This window comes from Camelina sativa, chromosome 20 (genome assembly GCF_030686135.1).
Source record: "Camelina sativa cultivar CO46 ecotype springtype chromosome 20, ASM3068613v1".
In the NCBI taxonomy this organism is placed as follows: domain Eukaryota; kingdom Viridiplantae; phylum Streptophyta; class Magnoliopsida; order Brassicales; family Brassicaceae; genus Camelina; species Camelina sativa.
The window spans coordinates 4,756,946-4,776,857 of NC_141899.1; the positions used below are offsets into that span (position 1 = coordinate 4,756,946).

General features: G+C 37.7%; 4 protein-coding genes across 10 annotated transcripts; 3 read left to right on the forward strand and 1 right to left on the reverse strand.

The window, feature by feature from the left end:
- The first annotated feature begins 1,130 nt into the window (after positions 1-1,130).
- Positions 1,131-5,289, forward strand: LOC104769401 (NADP-dependent malic enzyme 2). Its single transcript, XM_010493604.3, has 19 exons — positions 1,131-1,643; positions 1,836-1,956; positions 2,054-2,128; positions 2,236-2,387; positions 2,468-2,573; positions 2,667-2,732; positions 2,847-2,942; positions 3,045-3,116; positions 3,212-3,295; positions 3,394-3,492; positions 3,584-3,631; positions 3,720-3,773; positions 3,850-3,948; positions 4,055-4,144; positions 4,232-4,309; positions 4,412-4,486; positions 4,591-4,681; positions 4,803-4,931; positions 5,023-5,289. Exons 1-19 carry the CDS (start codon positions 1,501-1,503, stop codon positions 5,109-5,111), a joined length of 1,767 nt encoding a protein of 588 aa, XP_010491906.1. The 5' UTR covers positions 1,131-1,500; the 3' UTR covers positions 5,112-5,289.
- Positions 5,290-6,995: 1,706 nt separating this feature from the next.
- LOC104769402 (UPF0664 stress-induced protein C29B12.11c) lies at positions 6,996-9,216 on the forward strand. 2 transcript variants are annotated; one of them, XM_010493606.3, is made up of 6 exons: positions 6,996-7,286; positions 7,891-8,003; positions 8,161-8,272; positions 8,419-8,490; positions 8,583-8,809; positions 8,901-9,216. In XM_010493606.3, exons 2-6 carry the CDS (start codon positions 7,894-7,896, stop codon positions 9,001-9,003), a joined length of 624 nt encoding a protein of 207 aa, XP_010491908.1. In that variant the 5' UTR covers positions 6,996-7,286; positions 7,891-7,893; the 3' UTR covers positions 9,004-9,216. The 2 variants fall into 2 exon arrangements, with proteins under 2 accessions (XP_010491908.1, XP_010491907.1); XM_010493605.2 differs by having other exon boundaries at positions 7,032-7,286; positions 7,814-8,003.
- Positions 9,217-9,244: 28 nt separating this feature from the next.
- On the forward strand, positions 9,245-10,654 carry LOC104769404 (mitochondrial import inner membrane translocase subunit TIM17-3). 3 transcript variants are annotated; one of them, XM_010493609.2, is made up of 3 exons: positions 9,369-9,605; positions 9,696-9,852; positions 10,075-10,654. In XM_010493609.2, the coding sequence occupies exon 3, from the start codon at positions 10,105-10,107 to the stop codon at positions 10,516-10,518; it is 414 nt and encodes a 137-aa protein (XP_010491911.1). In that variant the 5' UTR covers positions 9,369-9,605; positions 9,696-9,852; positions 10,075-10,104; the 3' UTR covers positions 10,519-10,654. The 3 variants fall into 3 exon arrangements, with proteins under 3 accessions (XP_010491909.1, XP_010491911.1, XP_010491910.1); XM_010493607.2 differs by lacking the exon at positions 9,696-9,852 and having other exon boundaries at positions 9,245-9,605; XM_010493608.2 differs by lacking the exon at positions 9,696-9,852 and having other exon boundaries at positions 9,369-9,632.
- A 157-nt stretch (positions 10,655-10,811) lies between these two features.
- Positions 10,812-19,845, reverse strand: LOC104769405 (uncharacterized). Of its 4 annotated transcripts, XM_087504570.1 has the most exons (24): positions 19,592-19,833; positions 18,598-19,445; positions 18,012-18,127; positions 17,680-17,888; positions 17,322-17,441; positions 16,989-17,120; positions 16,774-16,899; positions 16,494-16,549; positions 16,295-16,394; positions 16,105-16,222; positions 15,707-15,916; positions 15,073-15,394; positions 14,838-14,931; positions 14,620-14,728; positions 14,062-14,333; positions 13,706-13,833; positions 13,349-13,583; positions 13,033-13,221; positions 12,663-12,949; positions 12,147-12,363; positions 11,796-12,038; positions 11,531-11,619; positions 11,259-11,420; positions 10,812-11,147 (listed from the first exon to the last, which is right to left on the reverse strand). In XM_087504570.1, the coding sequence occupies exons 2-23, from the start codon at positions 19,440-19,442 to the stop codon at positions 11,273-11,275; spliced, it is 4,365 nt and encodes a 1,454-aa protein (XP_087360696.1). In that variant the 5' UTR covers positions 19,443-19,445; positions 19,592-19,833; the 3' UTR covers positions 10,812-11,147; positions 11,259-11,272. The 4 variants fall into 4 exon arrangements, with proteins under 4 accessions (XP_087360696.1, XP_087360693.1, XP_087360694.1 ...); XM_087504567.1 differs by having other exon boundaries at positions 10,812-11,420; positions 18,598-19,474; positions 19,592-19,845; XM_087504568.1 differs by having other exon boundaries at positions 10,812-11,420.
- Positions 19,846-19,912: the final 67 nt, after the last annotated feature.

Here is a 19,912-nt window from a genome sequence, read left to right on the forward strand (position 1 = left end):
TCTTTTCTTTTCCTTTTTTTTGGTATTAAGATTTCTCTAATCTTCAAAACAAAGAAAATGAAACATAGAAAGTCAACTTTGAAAATGGTAGGAGTTGGTGAAAAAAGTGCAACAACATATATTGGAACCGATTCCTTTCCTTCTATGTTCTAGAAACAAATGAGCCTCTCTATCGGACTATAAACGCGTTTTGCTCCATTTTAGTTTATGAACACAAGAAAATAATAGGAAGGGAATGGTCAACTGAAAAGTAGTGGAGACAATAATAGGGGAGTGCTACAAATTTGGTGAGATATATCATATATTCATATATATGCAACTATTAACAATTGCAACAAAGAAAAAGAAAAAAGCATATTATAAACTAACATACGTACGTCGTTACGAGTAATGAATTAATTACAAGTAACACACTATCCTTAATCCTTATCCATGAATGAGAATGATCGTTAAATTAAATCATTAATTGACTAAGTATTCCTTATATAGTTAGTTTATATGCACTAATAATGACAGTTCGATACCTGTCTGAGGTGGGTTTTTTTCTTCTTTGTAATAGTTTATTACTTTATTTGGTAATCTTTTACTTTTCTGTTAAATATGTTTTTTTAATTAAAAAGTAAATATCTTGTTGACATATAATATATTCAAGTTTGGGTGGTGGGGGTCCGATATGGCTGCCAAATTTGATCCTCTGAGACACATCCCCGCAGCCTCAAAATACAATTATTGTTTTTTCGTTCATTCTTTGTTTTCTCACTGTATATTTATTATTATTTGTTTTTCAGTTTCACATCGCTATATCCATTTATTATTATTAATTAATAAAGGGAAAAAATGACCATCTAATTAACAATTTATCATCGCAACGAGTTTATTTACCAAAAGCCTCGTATTCAATGAGTACGTTTTTGTCACTCTTTTTTCTTTTTTCTTTTCCAATTAGCTATCTTTAATTGACACTCATATTCCTTATTCTATCTAATTTTTTTTCTTCAGAAAAAAAGAAATAAGAAATACACAACACTTGCTGATGAGTTTTTGTTATTTTATGATTTTATCCATCAACTTGGGGAAGTGTAGTACTACTACAATTATTAAAATGTGAAAATCGTTTTCATATAAAAAACGAAAAAAGACAAAAAGAAAATGATAAATTAAGTGTTAAGAATAAAAAAAAAAAGAGAGGTAATGGATGAAGAGAGGACCTACACGAGAGAGAGGTGACTGAGTCCAGTCCACGTTCTTCTCCTCGATTTGACGATTTTAGCTCCAAGTTTCAGACTTTAGCGTTTTCAAACTGTCTCTCTCTCATACAATTTTATTCTTTGGCCTATATAATTCCACTTTCCTCCACTTCTGTGTTTCCATCATTCACCTAAAAATATCTTTCTAAGCTCATCACCGTATTCAACAACCTTCATCAATCTTCTTCGTGAACCTTTGCTTCCTCTGTTTCTTGTTTTTGTTGTGTTCACCTCAGAAGAGAGAGAGAGAGATATGGGAAGTACTCCGACTGAGTTACCCTGTGAAGATGTCGCCGATAACAGATCCGGCGTTGGCGGTGGTATCTCTGACGTCTACGGTGAGGATTCCGCCACCTTGGATCAGCTCGTTACTCCTTGGGTTACCTCCGTCGCTAGGTGAGTCAACGCTCTCCTTCAGATCACATACCCTTTTGTTTTCCCTTTTGATCTATCACGATTTCTTCAGCTAACTAAAGCTGCTTGCAAGTAAAGTTCACTTTTTTATAAGTTTCTGAACTTATGAACTTAAGTTTTTTTTTTCTTTTTCTGTGGAGCTTATAGTGGATTGAAATGTTTTTTGTTTTTCAGTGGTTACTCGTTGATGCGTGATCCGCGTTACAACAAGGGACTTGCATTTACTGATAAGGAAAGAGATGCTCATTACTTAACTGGTCTTCTTCCCCCTGTGGTTTTGAGTCAGGATGTTCAGGTGACTTGAGGTTTTATTATATAAAAGAACTCACTTTTGTTTAGTTTTGATTTGGTTTTGTTTGTGTTAACTTGTGATTTGTGGTTGGTTTTATTAGGAGAGAAAGCTTATGCACAATCTCCGTCAGTACACTGTTCCTCTACAGCGTTACATGGCACTGATGGATCTTCAGGTCAGTGATTGTTTTTCGAAACCATGTTTATTAGTAGAGAATATACATAAAGATTTGTTTGGTTGGGTTTCTTTTGAACTGGTTGCTTATGTATCTGAATCTTGCAGGAAAGGAACGAGAGGTTGTTCTATAAGCTTTTGATTGATAACGTTGAGGAGTTGCTTCCAGTTGTGTACACACCAACAGTTGGTGAGGCTTGCCAGAAGTATGGAAGCATTTTCAGGAAGCCACAGGGTCTCTACATCAGTTTGAAAGAGAAGTGTGTTTTAAATTCTCTTTAACCAGGTCACTTTCCATTTTGTTTCTTTGAAACACTAAATTGAAATGTATGTTCTTTAGGGGCAAGATTCTTGAAGTGTTGAAGAACTGGCCCCAGAGAGGGATCCAAGTTATCGTTGTTACTGATGGTGAGCGCATTCTCGGTCTAGGAGATCTTGGTTGCCAGGTAATAAAATGGATCCTTGAGTTAAAACACTTCAAACATATTCCCAGGTTATGTTGAAAATCTGTATTTATCATTTATTGTAAACTTTTCCAGGGAATGGGAATTCCAGTGGGGAAACTTTCTCTTTACACCGCTTTGGGAGGAATCCGTCCTTCAGCTGTAAGCACTAGAACAAAAAGCTGCAATATTTTGTGCCTAGAAATTGGTTCTACTTGATTGATTATTCAATTATAATCGTTTGATCCTAAATGTAATATCCGGTTTCTGATGCAGTGTCTTCCAATCACCATTGATGTGGGTACAAACAATGAGAAGTTGCTGAATGATGAATTCTACATCGGCCTTAAACAACGCAGGGCAACTGGCCAGGTTCTCTAATCTCTTTCATTAATTCTTTCTCTTCTTACAAATATTGCAATGGTTTTTTTTTTTTTCAAAAACTGAGAAGTCTGTTTGCTATTGTGATTTCAGGAATATGCAGATTTTCTGCACGAGTTCATGTGCGCTGTCAAGCAGAACTATGGAGAGAAAGTGTTGGTACAGGTGAGTCATAGGATACAACTCTCTTAAGAACTATGATCTTTTTATACCTTTCTTAAGATGTCCCGGAATAATACCATACATACTCTTCTTTTCAGTTTGAAGATTTTGCAAACCACAATGCATTTGACCTTTTGTCTAAGTACAGCTCTAGCCATCTTGTCTTCAATGACGATATCCAGGTAAAATCTGTTCCTCAATATTTTGATATTTCTTACATTATGGTTGAGGTGTCAGAGAGCCTTACTAAAACTTGTTTTTTGTTTTGTGTAATTGGCAGGGTACTGCATCAGTGGTGCTTGCTGGACTTATTGCCGCTCAGAAGGTGCTTGGTAAAACCCTGGCTGACCATACCTTCTTGTTCTTGGGTGCCGGAGAGGTGAGACCAGAAAGCATTATACTCAATAAGCTTATCGTTTCTGTTTACATATATGTTTTATGCTTACGCTTTATCTGTTGGTTCTTTGTAGGCTGGAACCGGTATCGCTGAGCTAATTGCTCTCAAGATTTCAAAAGAGGTTAGTCAATCTGTATTTTTTTGTTCTTGCGTTTTCTCTGTTTTCTAGCCAAGAATATGTGACTGATCATATTTTGGTTGTTTTGCAGACTGGAGCTCCCATCGATGAGACCCGAAAGAAGATTTGGCTCGTGGACTCCAAGGTATTGTTGGCAACCACCCAGATCCGGCTCATTCTTTTTAAACATTTCTTGGTTTTTAATGTTTCTTTATTTGCAGGGACTGATTGTTAGCTCGCGCAAAGAATCTCTTCAGCACTTCAAGCAGCCATGGGCGCATGAGCACGAACCTGTCAAGAACCTCATTGGTGCTGTCAATGTACGCGATGAGCTCATCTTTTAAATTTCTTGATGGGTGAATAGAGAATCTTGATGTTAGATGTTTAATTCTTGTGTTTACTCTTTTTTTAAACCTTTTCAAACAGGCAATCAAGCCAACTGTTCTCATCGGAACATCCGGTGTGGGTCAAACTTTCACAAAGGAAGTTGTCGAGGCCATGGCTACAAACAACGAGGTTTCTTTTTGTTCTTCCTCTCTGCTTTTTCAAAAAACAAGGTTTATATGCTATTGTTCTAATACTGGTCTTGGTGTTGGCTTATAGAAACCATTGATTCTTGCTCTCTCAAACCCTACTTCTCAAGCTGAGTGTACCGCAGAACAGGCTTACACATGGACCAAGGTATACTATCTCATATGACATCTAAATGTAATTCATGTCTGACTCCTGATTGGTAAATAATATAATTTAGTTTTGGTGCTTCATATATTGTGCTTAATATAGGGTCGTGCAATCTTTGGAAGTGGAAGCCCATTTGATCCTGTTGAGTACAATGGCAAAACTTACTTGCCTGGCCAGGTTCGTGCTGTTTCCACAACTCCTTCCCTCTCAACTTTTAAAATTTCTACATGTGACAATTTAAGTGCTGACATCATATTTCCATAATCCTACTTCCACCTCAGGCAAACAATTGCTACATTTTCCCGGGTTTGGGTCTTGGTTTGATCATGTCTGGTGCTATCCGTGTCCGTGATGACATGCTTCTCGCAGCTTGTAAGTAGAAATAAACATAACAAAATCAAACGTGGATACTTATGAATGGTGACAGTCACTTGCAAGATTCTCAATGCAACTCTTTCTAACTGATCTCTCTCTCTCTCTCTGTTTTCAACAGCTGAAGCATTGGCAGCACAAGTCACAGAAGAGCACTTCGCCAACGGTCTGATCTACCCGCCATTCTCAAACATCAGACAGATCTCAGCAAACATTGCAGCCAGTGTCGCCGCCAAAACCTATGACCTCGGTTAGTAAAACGAAACTGTCTTTTATCACTGTTAATAAGACCGTCCTAACTCTATTCTCAAAGTTCTAAATCGATGTACTTGTGGTTGTAGGATTGGCGTCAAACCTCCCACGTGCGAAGGATCTGGTGAAGTTTGCAGAGAGCAGCATGTACAGCCCTGTCTACAGAAACTACCGTTAAATTTTGTCTGCAGATTTTTCTATTCACAACTCTTAATAATAGTTCTTCTTGAGGCTTGTATTAAAAGTTTTATTGTTGCTTGTTTGTTTGATTTCAACTCCTACATTTCAATGTTGCTAAAGAACTCTCTCTCTCTCTTTGTATCTGCTGATGAATAATAAATTTTTAATTACTAGTATAATCTTACCAATCGTTATTTTCCAGACGTTACAACTTCCAACACCCATTGATAACACAATCAACTTATGCTTTGTTCTTATTTGGAATTCTTTTATACAATATAGCCTCGAAGTGTGAAACTAATAAGGGAACTTCAACTGTTACAGAATAAAATAGATTGTATAGATTCTTCATTATGTCATTTTAAAGAGCTTTATCAAAAGTTTCATGTACTTCTGTATAGATTCTTTGGTTTTATAGCTCTTTTGCCATTTTAAAAGAGTTAGCTGAATAACCAAAACCAAAATCTGGCAAAAAATAGTAGTATTTGTAAAAATAGGGTTAAAAGTAGGGAATTTTGTTGATTCTACCACATTGGCTAAAAAGTTTTTCTCAAATGCCACAATTTTATTTCTTTTTAAGAAGTACCATATTTGAGATTTAAGAAAGGGATAAGATGACAATTTTATCCTTCACATAAGAGGCGTAAGATGACAATTTTATCCTTCATATTTTTTTAGGCATGTTGTTTTTTTTATGACAGTACTTTTCAGTTTTCACTGTACCAATATGATTAGACATTATACCAGTTGACATTTAATATGAAGAAAGAGAAAATCTCTTAGCAAAAAAATATGTGTCGCAATATTCGTAAAAAAACAAGGAATTAAAAATTAATAAACAAATGATAGAAGATAAAACAAAGAAAGAAAACAAAATGAAGAAAGCATTCTTGTGATTTAAAAAGTACATCACCTAAGCTTTTGTAATTTTCCATCGTATATTATGTTATAGGTGGACAACAGTAAGTTACAATAACTTGTCCACTGCGCATTAATGCTGAGAAGACTATGCATTTTTTCTTTTGTTAGGAGACTTTTATTTTGGTGGTTAACCTAAAAAATGGTCAATGAAAATTTGTCCACATTCTAGTAATAAATTTAGGAGAGGATAATTTTCATTTTTATTGTCTACTGCATATAACTGTGAACAACCTAAGCCCTATGATGGACAACTTAAAATCAAAACTCGTCCACATTTTTGTAGACTAAAACTAATATTATTGTCTACTGCATATGTAAATGAAAATGATCTACATTTTATGGAGGACAACTACGACTAAAACTTGTCTACAACTACAATGAAAAGTTGTCCACACTGTAAACAGATGACAACAATTATTATAATATACTCCCTCCGTTTCAAAATATAGGATGTTTTAAGCAAAGCACGCAGATTAAGAAGTCTTTACTTTTAACAAGTTCAACCAATCAGAAACAATACTGCATAATATAAAATACTAAACTAATCTAAAAGTTGCATTGAAATTTGAAAGCATCCTATATTATGAAATAACAAACTTCTCCAAAACATCTTATATTTTGAAACGGAGGGAATAATATATTTATTGTCCATTGCATTCTTAAAAAAAAAAAAACACATTATATTTTAAAATCTAATAGTTGTGAAAAAGATAACGATAAACCCTAGTTAGAACTTAGAAGTACTAAAATAAAGGAATGTGGAAGAAGATGAAGGGGTGAGCCAATTTAGATTTTTATTCATTTTCTTTTAAAATTTTTCACTCCTTTTTATTCTTAAGTTAATATTAAATTACAATGACATAAAATTATGTGTCAGAGTTTGGTTTTGACTACGGAATAAAAGAAAGCTTTGGTTGCTTTAGTTAAGGTTACTTTAGTCATTTAACTTTGGTTTTGTGGTAGCCGAGAAAATGTTCAATCGAATGTGGTATTCCTTAAAAGAAACTGAATTGATTGTGGTACTTTTGTTAAAAATCTCTTAAAAGTAGTAAAAAAAAACTAATAGCGGGCGAAATCGAACTTAAGAAATAAGTTGAGGGACCTAATAATGGTAAAAAAGGTTTTAAGAATAAACCGCGTGATCATCTCTATTCTCTTCTGGAATAAGCGAGAAGCTCTGATCTAATCAATTTATCTTCTTCAATCTCTCCTCCGATCAAAATCCATTTTCTTTTTCAATCTTCCGACAGAGGTATGTTGTTTCAAATTCTCTGCTTTTTCTGGGAAACTCTACTATTTCTTCAGATCAGATGCGGCGCGAATAGTGCAGGCTAGCTTGAAACTACTATAATTGGGGTCGTTTTGTGACTCATTTACTGCTATCAGATTTTTGATTCTCTTAAAATTAAGGAATTTACTTGTTCTCTTTGTGTGATTGGATTTGTCTTGTCAGTTATTATGGACTAACCTAGGTTTTCTCTCTATAATTTATAATTACGAGTGGTTTGATTTTGTTCAATCGGCTCTGGTTACTTCAATCTATTGCATTTTGATTGCTGATTTGAATTGGGTAATAGTGGCAATTTTAAATTAACGTGTGTCATTGCCATGAATCATGAACAAGGGATCATATTCCTGGGTTTAACTTCTCATGTTTTTTTTTTTTTTTGGTTGAGCCTAATTCAAATTAAGAACCTTTGGATTGACTTTTGATTATTAATCTCTTTGAAGTATGTTACATTTTCTTTTCTATTGATAAATATCTTACATGGTGATCAGGTTTACACAGAGAATTAGAACAGAACAAGGAATTATATAATCATTCGCTTACCCGGCTTTATCAATCTGAACTGCAGCTCATGGCGCTTAACCCTCAATTGCTACCCAATGGGATGCCGGTGCCCTTTGTTAATGAAATGTTCGTTCTAGTCAGAGATGGTGTTGAGTTTGAAGTCGACAAGATCCCTGGGTTCGTGTTCCCTACTCTTGTCTCGCTTGTTTTTGATCAGCTTTTGAGCCAATAAGTTTACTTTGTAAATAAGATATGTCTCAGAAGTGAAGAGACATGTGAGCTGTTGGTGTTAAACATCTTCCCTAATGTTCTTTTTTTTTTTGGTTTGATGCAGAGGGCATGGAGGTCATGTTAAGTCCAAGGGAGTGATTTACTTGTCTAATGTACGGATGGTCTTTGTTGCGAGCAAGCCTGTTGAGAACTTCGTTGCTTTTGACATGCCTCTGGTACAGTAACTTTATCTTATGTTTTTTTTTTTTTTTCTCTTATTCAGTTAATGCTACATGTTATACAAGTATATCTCTATTAAATTTGGTTAAGGGACTTCATGATACATATTAGCTTATGGACTATATATGTTATTACTCTGCAGCTTTACGTCCATGCTGAGAAATTCAATCAGCCAATATTTCACTGCAACAATATTGCTGGACAAGTGGAGCCTGTAAGTACAAACTTTCAAATGGAATTTACAAGTTGAATCCTTGCCAGGAAATTACTGTATACTTATTTGGCATTGTAATAATATTTTTTCAGGTGGTGCCAGAAAACGAGCATAGAGCTCTGTACTCAACACACAGTTTCAAGATCCTGTTTAAGGAAGGTGGTTGCGGGACGTTTGTTCCTCTCTTTCTGAATCTCATATCATCAGTGAGGCAATACAATCGACAAATGCAACAAGCAGCAGAAGCAGCGGCGGCAGCTCCACGAGTTGATCCTCTTCAAGCCGCTCAGACCCCTGTGGAACAAATGATGAGACATGCGTAAGTCCCCTCTCTGAATCAAGATAGAATGTTTCGGTAGAGACTTAAATTTCTGATAATCGCATGTGTGTGGTCATTGTGTATGTTGCAGGTACGTGGACCCTAATGATCCAACGAGGATATATTTGCAGCAGCCATCAGGGGAATCTCAGTTGAGGCGGAGAGCTTACCATTCCGGTGCAGCGGAACATTGACATACACACCAAAAGTACACAAAGGTTATGGATACATAAAATAGCAACGGGGTAGTGTTGCAAATAAGCAGAGGTGTTGTTGGTTTTGTGTTAACCTTTGAAACTAAACCAGTTGTGTAATGATGATAAAGATGAGACTTGTTGGGTGGTGGTGTGTGGGTTGTATCTGTGTGACAGTTGGATTCATATAATAATGATTAAAAGTTTGGTTTATATTATATCGCACAAAATGAACAACAACGTCAACCATAGAAGTAATCGCAAACAAACGAATCGCAAGCTTGTGAGATTAGTGACAAAAAGTGGTTTGGTTCGGTTCGGTTCGATTAGTGATACAAGACTGTTTGATGAATTTTTTTATGGTCGACAAAATTGTATGTAACACTCGGCATTCTTGTTCTGCCCCAGTTGAACTGATTGGGGGAATTTTGAAATTAGACAACCTTTAAAGTTACTTTAGTCGTTTATATACTGCTACACCAATTAGGAGGAGGGAGGGAGAGCGAGGCTACTAAGGGATTTGAGTGAGGATCTTAATCGCTTTGAGCTGTAAACCCTAATTTTTGGGGGCTCAGTTGCACAGTAGGCACGACTCCATTTAGGTCAGTAGAATCTGCTGCTTCTTTCTGGTTAGTGTCAATTAATCTCCGTTTTGTTTGTTCTTGATCGAAACAGTTATTTAAACTTCGTAGATGTATTTTCTGGGGTATTCGGATTCTTCTGCTGAGCTCAATTCGTTAGTGGAGTTTCGATATCCTTTTGATAAAATGATGAAGCTCTGATTTGTTCATTCTCCAGCGCTTTTGCCCTTTTCCAAATTTGCAGCTTTTTATGCGGTTGAGTTCATAGGTTGTTCTAAATATTTTGGGTCATTCAACTGTGTTGTGTACCTTTACTGATTCATGCTCGATAGGGATGCTCATTGACTTGTAGTAGTAGTAAAGCAGATTAATGGTGTCTTAGCTTATCTCTCGATAGGGATGAGTTCTTCAGCTTCTTCTTTTTTAATGTTCTTACTTCAAAATTAAAGAGCATAGTAATGATATATACTCTTTTGAGGGTGTTTTGCAGCAAGAGAAGTCAAGGTTTTATATTTGATTGATGGACATCCATAAGGAATCTCGGGATCATGATCATCATGGCCTTTACCGTGTAGTCAATGATGTCGGTTCTGCATTTGGAATGGGAGCTGTTGGAGGTTCTGTATATCATTTCGTAAAAGGGGCATACAATTCCCCAATGGGTGCTCGTTTGGTCGGAGGAGCACAAGCAGTCAACATGAATGCTCCTCGTCTCGCAGGCAGTTTTGCTGCATTTGGTGGCTTGTTCTCTGCATTTGATTGCACACTGGTGTACATCAGGAAGAAGGAAGATCCCTGGAACTCCATCCTAGCAGGTGCAGCTACAGGAGGGTTTCTTTCTATGCGGCAAGGGCTTGTTGCAGCTTCTACATCAGCGGTTATGGGAGGGGTTTTGCTTGCTTTGATCAAAGGACCTGGGTTTCTGAACAAGTAACCTTTTGCCTCGCTCTCACTCTTTTTTGGGTTGTGTTTGATGAGTTTTCTTAAATTACGTCGTTTCCATCTTCAATGTCCTCTATAAAATACTCCAAAATTGCAATTTAATAAATATTTTCAGATTTATATTCCAATCATTTTTGTATAAACGTCATCAAAGATATGAATGAGCCATCATCAATGTGTAATCAAGAGGTCGGTCATTGAGCTTAAAAGTCAAAAGTAAACTTTTCACTGATTTTCATCATTCTGATTAATCCTTAATAAAGTACAACTACTGCACACACTAAATGAAGAACCAAATCCATTTCTTGTCAACGTACACCAAAATAAAAACAACTCAAATGTACTGAGGCAGATATAATAAGCACAGCCTCAAGTAGATAGATCATTTGATTTCTCATTTATTTACATACAACCCTTAGGAGGATCTTCACCAATCACCAACACGACCATCCACTCAAAACCAAAACAAAAACCCGAGACCCCAAGGAACCCAACCAGGATCATTAGATTACAAAGTTTTGTCCCTAATTATATCCCTCAAATAAACTTGTTTTCTTTTTTCTTTACTCTTTTCCCTTAACAATCAGAGTTCCTTCTCTTTTGTACCCTAATTCTATTCACCTGGAGTAATAGAATTACAAGAAGAGAAACAGACAAAACAAAAAAAAACAAACTGAAATCCCCACTCCAAACTGGGGCAGGACTGTTTTTAGTTGTTCTGAGGAAAATTACCTGACGAGACTTTGTCACGACTGCCAAAAAAGCTCATAATCCTTACTATACAATGAGCGGTCTTGTATCTCCAGGTTTGCTACATGTCGATTTATGAGCTGCGATTGCATTATCTTACACACGACCAATCCTGCTGGGAATATCCACCATTCACTTTCACCCCTGCATCCCCCAAAACCGCTCAAACATCAGAAACCCAATAGACCAAAAGATAAGAATATAGAGAGAGTGACTCTTTTCAAGTATTACTTTGCATAAGTAGTAAAACTCACATGTTTATATTCCATGGCTGAAAAGGAGTTTTCTTGCTAGCTGATGATTCACTGTTATAATGAACATATCCGCAGAGAAAAGCAACAAACTGTCACAAAACCAAAACTCGTCAGATAACGTGAGATATCTCATGTCCGCATGTCTAAAGAATCAACACCCATAATGTCCACAGATATAACAAACCTATTCATCCTCATGTAAAATGAACCACTAATGTCATATTGCATTTCTCCACAAAACAGGTTGTCAACAATGAAAACTTACCACATTGACTAAGGAGATGAAGTTCCACAAAGCGTATACACGTGCTAAGCCAGCAGAACGCCTGGGTCCATGGCTGAATAAGGCATTAATCCCAGCAGGGAATGGCAGAAGCAAGCCGAGAGGTAATATAAACAAAGCCAAAAGTACATCCAGCAAAGAAATCGAATACAGCTGGAGCAGTGTGAGCAAGACTAAACTAAAATCTCCTAAAAGTAACATCGAGATAACTAAGCCAACCATATCCTGCAATATCACAAAGATAACCGAGGAAAGAGACATTAAAATTCTAGAAAAGTTGGACATCACAGCATTTATTTACATCCATACCATAAGGATTTGATTGACAAGTACCTGGTGGCCCACTGGTTTAGTGTTGTGAACTAAGAAAGAGAGAAGGAAAAACATATCTCTCTTCTCTTTCAGACTCGGTAAGCTGTCAAGGTCGATTATCCCTCCATAGTTCTTTCTTCGTGTTGTATAATCTTCAGTGTTTATGTTGGTCTGGTTGAAGAGCATACTCTCTCTTAAATGTGCTGGAGAGTTTTCTTTATGTGCATGCACGCCGTACCTATAAGTTAAAAAAAGTAAGACATCAAAATTCCGCATAACTAGATACGAAGTGCACAACGAAAACATGCTAAACTGTGACATCACAAAAGAAATCTTAAAATTCTAAAGTGATCAACAGAAAGAATAGTGGTCATCTTGTGTATCTAGATTTCTCAGTTCATATTTTATATTGAAGTTAAAACAATACAACATTGTAGAAGAAAGAACAGTATCGTGGCGATTACTTTTCACCATGAATGGACCACCCTATGATACAAAAGAAAGATAGATTGGATGCAATTTCACATTTTCATTTACCGTGGTTGGATTTCAGTCCATGCTGATTCACTGACACACTGAGGTGATGTTGGTTCACAATCCTCAAGAGTATGAATCAGGAGACCATATTGGCAGTAACCGCAAGCTGTAGTCTGGAACCAGGCCAGATCAACCCGTATGCAATGTGTCTCCAGAGCGGGATTAGCATGAGTTTCTAACCATCTCAAAACAGAATGAAAAGTTGATCTCAGACGCCCACGGCGAACAAGGCGTAATTGAGCATTTACACCAGCCACCAGTCTGTACCAAGTAGTGGGTGGGACAAGCTGGGAACGTAAAACAATGACAGATAATCAATAAACCTTTAACATAACTGCTAAAACTGCTTCACGTAACCTAAAGTACTAACCTGACTCATCAGACTGGTAAGAATGTTGTCATTTTGAAGTGAGAAAGGAGCCATGTAACTGCCATCACCACCAAACAATATGGGCATCGGAAACCTTTGGTGAAGCCGAGGTGGAAGGTCCGTCCTTTTTTCATCCCCACCAAGAAAGAAATCCAGATACGCAAGCATCAAATCTGAGGTTGCAGCGACCTATATTTAAAAAATATAATTCCACTAAATCTTAAAACAAGAAAACCTTGTTAAGGGAATCAGATTTTCTCAAAATCTATAGTTCTGTTAAGTAATTATGGGATCAACTAAATCATCAAGACATTACCTTCAAACCCTCGTATAAAGCTCGGGAGCGACAGGAGCGTAAACAGGAATGGTCATATTCTGAACGTACGAACTCACGCAATTTTTGCAACTTCATCTTCCGCCGCCATTGCTGCCATGACCATGCAAGGGGATATGCAACTACTGAAAGAATACTATAAATTGCACCTTCCCACCATTGATAAGCAGCTATAGAGTTGATTTCGTCGACAAATGTGTTAAATGCAGCCTCATATCTAAAGAAACCAAAACCAATATAAGAATATTTCAGAGCCAAGGCCACTAATTAAGTATCTATAGACAAAACAATAAGAAAGAATTCTAAATCAGCTTGATAATAAAATGAGAAACAACTAACACTATCTCTTTTATCTCCTCCGGGGGGATGTGCGAGAGATGCCATGGCTCACTGAATGTATTAGGACCCATAAAATACATTCTATGCACATGACTCTGAGATTGCTCTGCTCTATTTGTTTCCAACACCTGCCAAAGAATAACATTAAAAACAGCAGCACACCACTATAATATAAGGAGTGTTTGGCGGGTTATTTCGCTCAAGCATGTCTGCTGGACAAACATTACTTGCATCTGGAGTGAAACATCAGCGAATACTAAAATCATTCTTTATTTGCTTATATAGATGAACATATAAAGTAAGACATACAAACAGTTTTTCGATCTAATGTTTATACACAAAGAAAATCATCTAACCTCATTTAGTGATTCCAGGAAAGGGAAGGAATGATCTATTTGAGAGCCATGCTGCGTGGGAGCTGGGCCAGGTAGATCATCAACTCCAACAAATTTCATTCGTGCAACACTAAGTACAAGTGCTAAGAGGATGAGGAGACCCATCAGAAGGAGACCAAACAACCAAGGCCCACCAAATGTGTATATTAACTCCTCAAGCGCGGTGTAACAGTGTGGCATGTGATATCTTTCCGATACGCATCGATATGGACATGGTGTCTCAGAAACACCACCTGAATAGGAAATTCCAAGGTTTATAGTTGAGACATGAGCATTTCCAGCATCAATTTACAGGTAAATAATACTGAAAACCATAGCCCCATTGAAATTTTCAACCACATTTAAATCTACAGACTTAGTAGTTGAATGGTTTATTCATGATCATGGAAAAATGAATAGAAAACAATTATGCTTGGTAGTTTGAACGGAAAACAAAACTCGTCACTGAAAGTTAGGAAAAAAGTTTTAGTGCATAGGTAATAGACGAGAGCTGAAGATATAAGTGGATGTTATTTATACCTCGAACTGGGACGTAGACAGCACGAGTTGGAAGCTCGTCAACAGGACAAGGACGACAAAGAGAAGAGTCAGATCCAGTAACATTCTTGAATGTACCAGATGGGCATTCCTGGAGAAAAGAATACAAGTGTGAATACAATGAGCTTCGAAAACTACAATAGAAATTCAATTTTGATAAGGGAACAAAAGTCTAAGGGGTAAACCGTTTTTTTCCGAACCTTACAAAATATACCATGGAGTCCCTTCGGACAATCCGTCCCAGTTATTGTGCCATTTCTGCCAAAAAACTCATCATTTACTGCCGCTCCCCCTCTACGATTACAATTAAAAAAATTGTAAATGCGATAGGCTGGAAAACGATATCCAAAATAACATAGACATTGGAAATGCAGTAAATGGCGGGCAACACACGTTAATGATAATGGGAAATACAGAGGTATATAGAGGACATACCGTGCATGAATCATTCCTTTTACACTAGCAATTGGCTGGTATATGTCTCCAGTGGGAATGTTTGACCAATGAAAATGAATCCTCCCACCTCCACCGCCACCACCACCAGCAGGACTGCCAGACCCACCACCACTTGAGAGAAGAGACGACTCTCCTAACATAAGATAACGCAGGAACAAAAGGACTGTTCCACCAGAACCACCCCCAGGTGCTAGAATAGAACCGTTCGCATCTCTACTCAAACGTTTGACACTTTCTCCATCAACTCTAATAGAGCCTTGAAGTGATAAACCAGATAGAGGTTGCTCCATTGAACCAATCACTGACCAGATTCAAAGGAAAAGAAAGAACAGGTTAAAAGGTTTCATCTTGAAAGCAATAAGCTCCCACAGCAACCACATGTAAGCACGGTAGTGTATGGCCTAAGTGATTACAAGCTTCTACAATGTAAACGGGCTACGAATCATAAGCTTGTAACAAAATAACAATATATAATTGGCCAAAAATTTGACACATGGAATACAAATATAGTCAATAGTCTACATCAGACATTTGCATCAAGTCATATGATGACACAACCTAATCTCTCAAGTTTAGTGGTACAGAATCAATCAAAATATCTGACGTTTCATACCTACAATACCACCACCAGCCGATGAATAACCAGGGCTATAGTCACCACTTCCACTGCCAAGCTCACAAGGGAGATTTGCATTCCCATACGTAATTCCACCTTCAACACAGCTGTCATTGTAACATACACGCCCCCCTTTACCACCATGCCCACCACCACTGCCAATGCCATTTCCAAGCAATTTACCTTCACCTACGCCACCTCTACAACCTGTGAAACATATGTATGTTGTTATGAAAACATATTAAAAGAACGTCGGATCATATCTTATTTCTCCCTATACGGAGGTAGCACCTTAAATCTTATAATGGGGGAGTAAGCCAAGGACATGCACATACGAAATGTAGAAGTAGGATGCGTGATCAAAAGAAAATCCAAAAATATATAGTTATTGTTACCCATTCCACTGGCACTAATCTCTCCAGAGGGTTGAAGGGTTACAGTTTTTGCTCGGTGGAAATGAACTACTGATCCTTTAATGAAACCTTCGACGAGAATATCCTCAACTCGGCATATCTAGAAAGAAAGAATACTATCAGACTTATCACGCAAGAGCATACAACACTAGTTAAAGAAAAGTAGAAATACCTGTAGGGTAAAGGACAGAGACGAATTGACATTGCAATCTTCTGGAGGATTCAGTAGTTCATAAGGGCAATCTTGCCGTTCACAATAGAGCTTTGGTGTACTGCAAAGGATGTGAGTTCAAATATTGTTAGCTGTTTACATATCCAAAGAATATTGCAATCAAACTACGCATATATATGGTATTTTCCTTCAAACTCACACAGCATCTCGAGACGCATTCTGTAGAGGAGCACGCAAAATAGACCCAGGCCCAACCTTCAATTGCCAGGGAAAGAAATCATTAACTCCTACATGGCCAAATCAAGTACCTTTCTATATCTGTTATTTCAAAGCCAATATGGCCTTTGAAGGAGACCGATTATCAAATTATGCCTATATCAATCACATTTTCAGAGCTAATACACAATATTTTTGATTCTGCACAAAATACAGGATCTAATCCAATGCAGGATTGTTACCAAACTAACACACGGACTTACATATATCCGGTAAAACAGAGACAAAACAAGCCGTTGTGCTTCAATCGAATCCCCTGGTCCAGTTAGATTCAAGAAACCTTGTCCATGGACTCCAAGATTTGCATTTGACCGAATGACAGATGACCCCTATATTTAGGTAACACAAACAAATTAGATACATCGGTATGTCACAAATTACTTGAAAAAGAAAAACAATGACATCAATTTGTGAGTACCCTAAGAACGAATAAATTGCTAGCCTCAAGTATGGAAGTGGAAACACTTGTATCTCCTCCTCCTCCATCTATATGCAATTCTGAATTCCACATCAAGAACATCTTGACAGTCATCCTTAATGCCCCATAAACCTGGTACATACCAATAAACATAAACATGATGAAAAAGTAATTCACATGAATACCAAAATAGAATGTGGCGTATGAAAAAAGGCCAGATAAACCAAGAATCAAGCAGATATTAGCAACAGAAAGAAATATTTATATCTGGCATAGACAGATACAATGCTGTTGCACCATTGCCAAAAAAGAGAGAATCAGGAAAAGAATCACCTTGATAGTAGAATCACTCATTAAGAGTTCTTCCGCCAATAGCTCAAATACTGATGTACCATAATGAGCTAATCCGAAGCTCAAAACACCACCGCACAATAAGCTAATTTGTCCTTGAACCTACATATTGAGTTCTGTTTGAGTAATACGTCTTCAATTTTGCAAGATAATAGGCTGAAAAACAGGATATTTACTTTTTTTAAACATATATAGAGGAGACAGAAACGATACTCTAGTGGCAAAAAAAAAAAAAGAAAGCCTTGTAAAGAAGCTCACAAATTCTGGTAACATAAACACTGCAAAGTGATAAATCAATTAGCCTACAAAGCCCATGTACTGGAAATTATTTTCGACATACCTGGACACGACTCCATAACAGAGGACAAGTTGCTCGTGCTTTATCCTGAATATAAACATTGGTCCAAAGTGGCTGGAAGGGAAATTCTAAGAGAAGCGTATAAGTGTCTGTCGTCATATTGTAGTTGCTAACAAAAAGGCTTCGGGGAACAGCATCATATAGCGTCCCAGCAGCGCCTGAATTATCTGGACAACCGATACTGTATCCGCCTGTGTATAGGAAGAATAAGATCAGTTCACATGGTTGAAGATGTTAGGCAAGTACGTATATAGGGTCAAAACAAAAACAAAAATTGTCAAGGAGATAAAGTGTGCAGATGTAAAGAATCTAACCATGCACAAAGATCTTGGGGTCATCATGCCTGCTAAAAATATCGACAGATACTCTTCCACCACCCCCACCACCATAACCACTCCCACCACATGCACTGATCAGTCCAATTCCAGTCCTGCACTTCAAAGAACAGCAAAGCAGAGGATGAGTAGCTGAGATTAATTTATAAAGAATCTAAGAAGACAAAAGGCCCACTACCACCCTTTAAAATAAGCAAAGAAAATGAATTTTTCATGTGTACCATACAACAGCAAACAACACATCTCGGAGAATTATGAGCAACATCTAAAATCTTTCAAAAGTAATGTCATAAATAAGATTAATACTAAATCAAATATTTCCAATTGAAAACAGAAACTCATAAGCACAATTCTAGAGAATTTTACCATGAAAAGAAAGTGCAACTGTGTTTCATTTCTCAAAACTAGACTTGCCCTAAGGTAAGTTTATGATCTTGAGAAACAATCAGGACCAAAAAAGTATTGCAAAGTTTGCCTTCTCAGCTGACTAGAAAGATTCAAAATATATGCCTTTAACCAAATCAAACAGCTAGTAGAAGAGAGCATAGAAACGAAAGTTCATTACATCTTGTATGCCTTGATGTAGATGCTGCCACCAGCCCCACCACCACCTTTGGCTCCTCCATAAGCTCCATTTGCCAAAATACTTCCGTTAACATCCAGAAACTGCAGTATATCCATCTTCACTTTCCCACCTCCTCCTCCTCCATAATCAATCTCTCTGCTCGTTGACCCTCCTTTACTACCATAGCTCCACGGCATTTGCAGAGTGGACCACGAGTATGCATCACCTCCCCACACATCTTCAGGAAGCTTCTTAGTGTCAGTCAAACAGCAAGCGCCTCTACCACCATGTCCACCACCAGCACCATCAATCCCCTGCGGCGTCCCACTAGTCTGTGGAGGAGGGTTCCCAGCTAAACCCGTGGTGTTCACAGCCGAGCCGTTAGCAAAGCTAGCATTACCAGCTGCAAGCTCCAATGTCCCAGCGACAATTGTAGATTCCGCACCCAAAGAGAAGTTACCAGAAACATTGATAGCTATAGAGCAACCAGGGATAGGGCAGTGAAACTTAACACCAGGCAAAATGATAAAATTACCCTTCCCAGCTATATAGACATCGTGCGTAAGGTTGAAATCGGCGACAATCTTACAAGTAGTATCCAAAAACCCAACGCCGCCGAGATCCTCGTTACAAGATACCGACGGTCCGTGCGGTGGTGGCGGTGGAGGAGCAGGCGGAGAGTAATCCTGATGGAAAAGCAACGACTCTGAATCCGCCGAGTTCAAATCCGAATCAGAACCCGAATTCGGTTCCACAATGGTGAATCGATAGCTTGAACTAGGGTTTACGGCAAAAACCGCAACAAGGACCAAGAAGAAGACGAATTGAGAATGAAATCGAGCCATCCACTAGTATCAAGAGTCATCACAGACGAAGTCTAGTAAGGTTTTCGATTCGACCCCAATTCGGGTCATTGAGCAATTAGAGGTTGAAGAAACTGAAGGAACCAAAAAAAAAAAAAAAAAACACAAAGACTCAAATTCTCAAAACAAACCTTCTCTTCTATCTCCAACACTTATGCATACGCATGTATACGTATTTAAGTCGCCTTGTTGAAGAAGAAGATATGAAGAAGAAAGAAAAAGCGCATAAACCTTCAGCGAAAATGGGGGGATCTTAGAGAGAGAGAGAGAGAAGTGGTGCTTTTCCTTTCTCGGAGGAGAGAGAAAGAGAGGGAGGAGGGGGGGGGGAGCTTCCAAGAAGAAAGAAACACAGGTTGGAACGGAGAGTAGTTACGATCTGGTGCGTGCGAGTTCACCGTAATCAGCTTGATATTAACTAATCAGATTACGCCACGTCATTCATTAGGTTGCTC

Bases quoted from the DNA above. Each gene is read 5' to 3' on its own strand.
- LOC104769401 (XM_010493604.3), top strand. From the start codon at position 1,501: ATGGGAAGTACTCCGACTGAGTTACCCTGTGAAGATGTCGCCGATAAC. The intron at 3,117-3,211 runs GTGAGTCATAGG...TCTTCTTTTCAG, and splicing joins GAGAGAAAGTGTTGGTACAG to TTTGAAGATTTTGCAAACCA. The intron at 4,310-4,411 runs GTATACTATCTC...TGCTTAATATAG, and splicing joins AGGCTTACACATGGACCAAG to GGTCGTGCAATCTTTGGAAG.
- LOC104769404 (XM_010493607.2), top strand. From the start codon at position 10,105: ATGGACATCCATAAGGAATCTCGGGATCATGATCATCATGGCCTTTAC.
- LOC104769405 (XM_087504567.1), bottom strand. From the start codon at position 19,442: ATGGCTCGATTTCATTCTCAATTCGTCTTCTTCTTGGTCCTTGTTGCG. The intron at 17,442-17,679 runs GTATGTCGAAAA...CTCAATATGTAG, and splicing joins TGTTATGGAGTCGTGTCCAG to GTTCAAGGACAAATTAGCTT. The intron at 17,121-17,321 runs GTGATTCTTTTC...GGTATGTACCAG, and splicing joins TGAGTGATTCTACTATCAAG to GTTTATGGGGCATTAAGGAT.
- LOC104769402 (XM_010493606.3), top strand. From the start codon at position 7,894: ATGGCGCTTAACCCTCAATTGCTACCCAATGGGATGCCGGTGCCCTTT. The intron at 8,004-8,160 runs GTTCGTGTTCCC...GGTTTGATGCAG, and splicing joins GAAGTCGACAAGATCCCTGG to AGGGCATGGAGGTCATGTTA. The intron at 8,273-8,418 runs GTACAGTAACTT...ATTACTCTGCAG, and splicing joins TTGCTTTTGACATGCCTCTG to CTTTACGTCCATGCTGAGAA.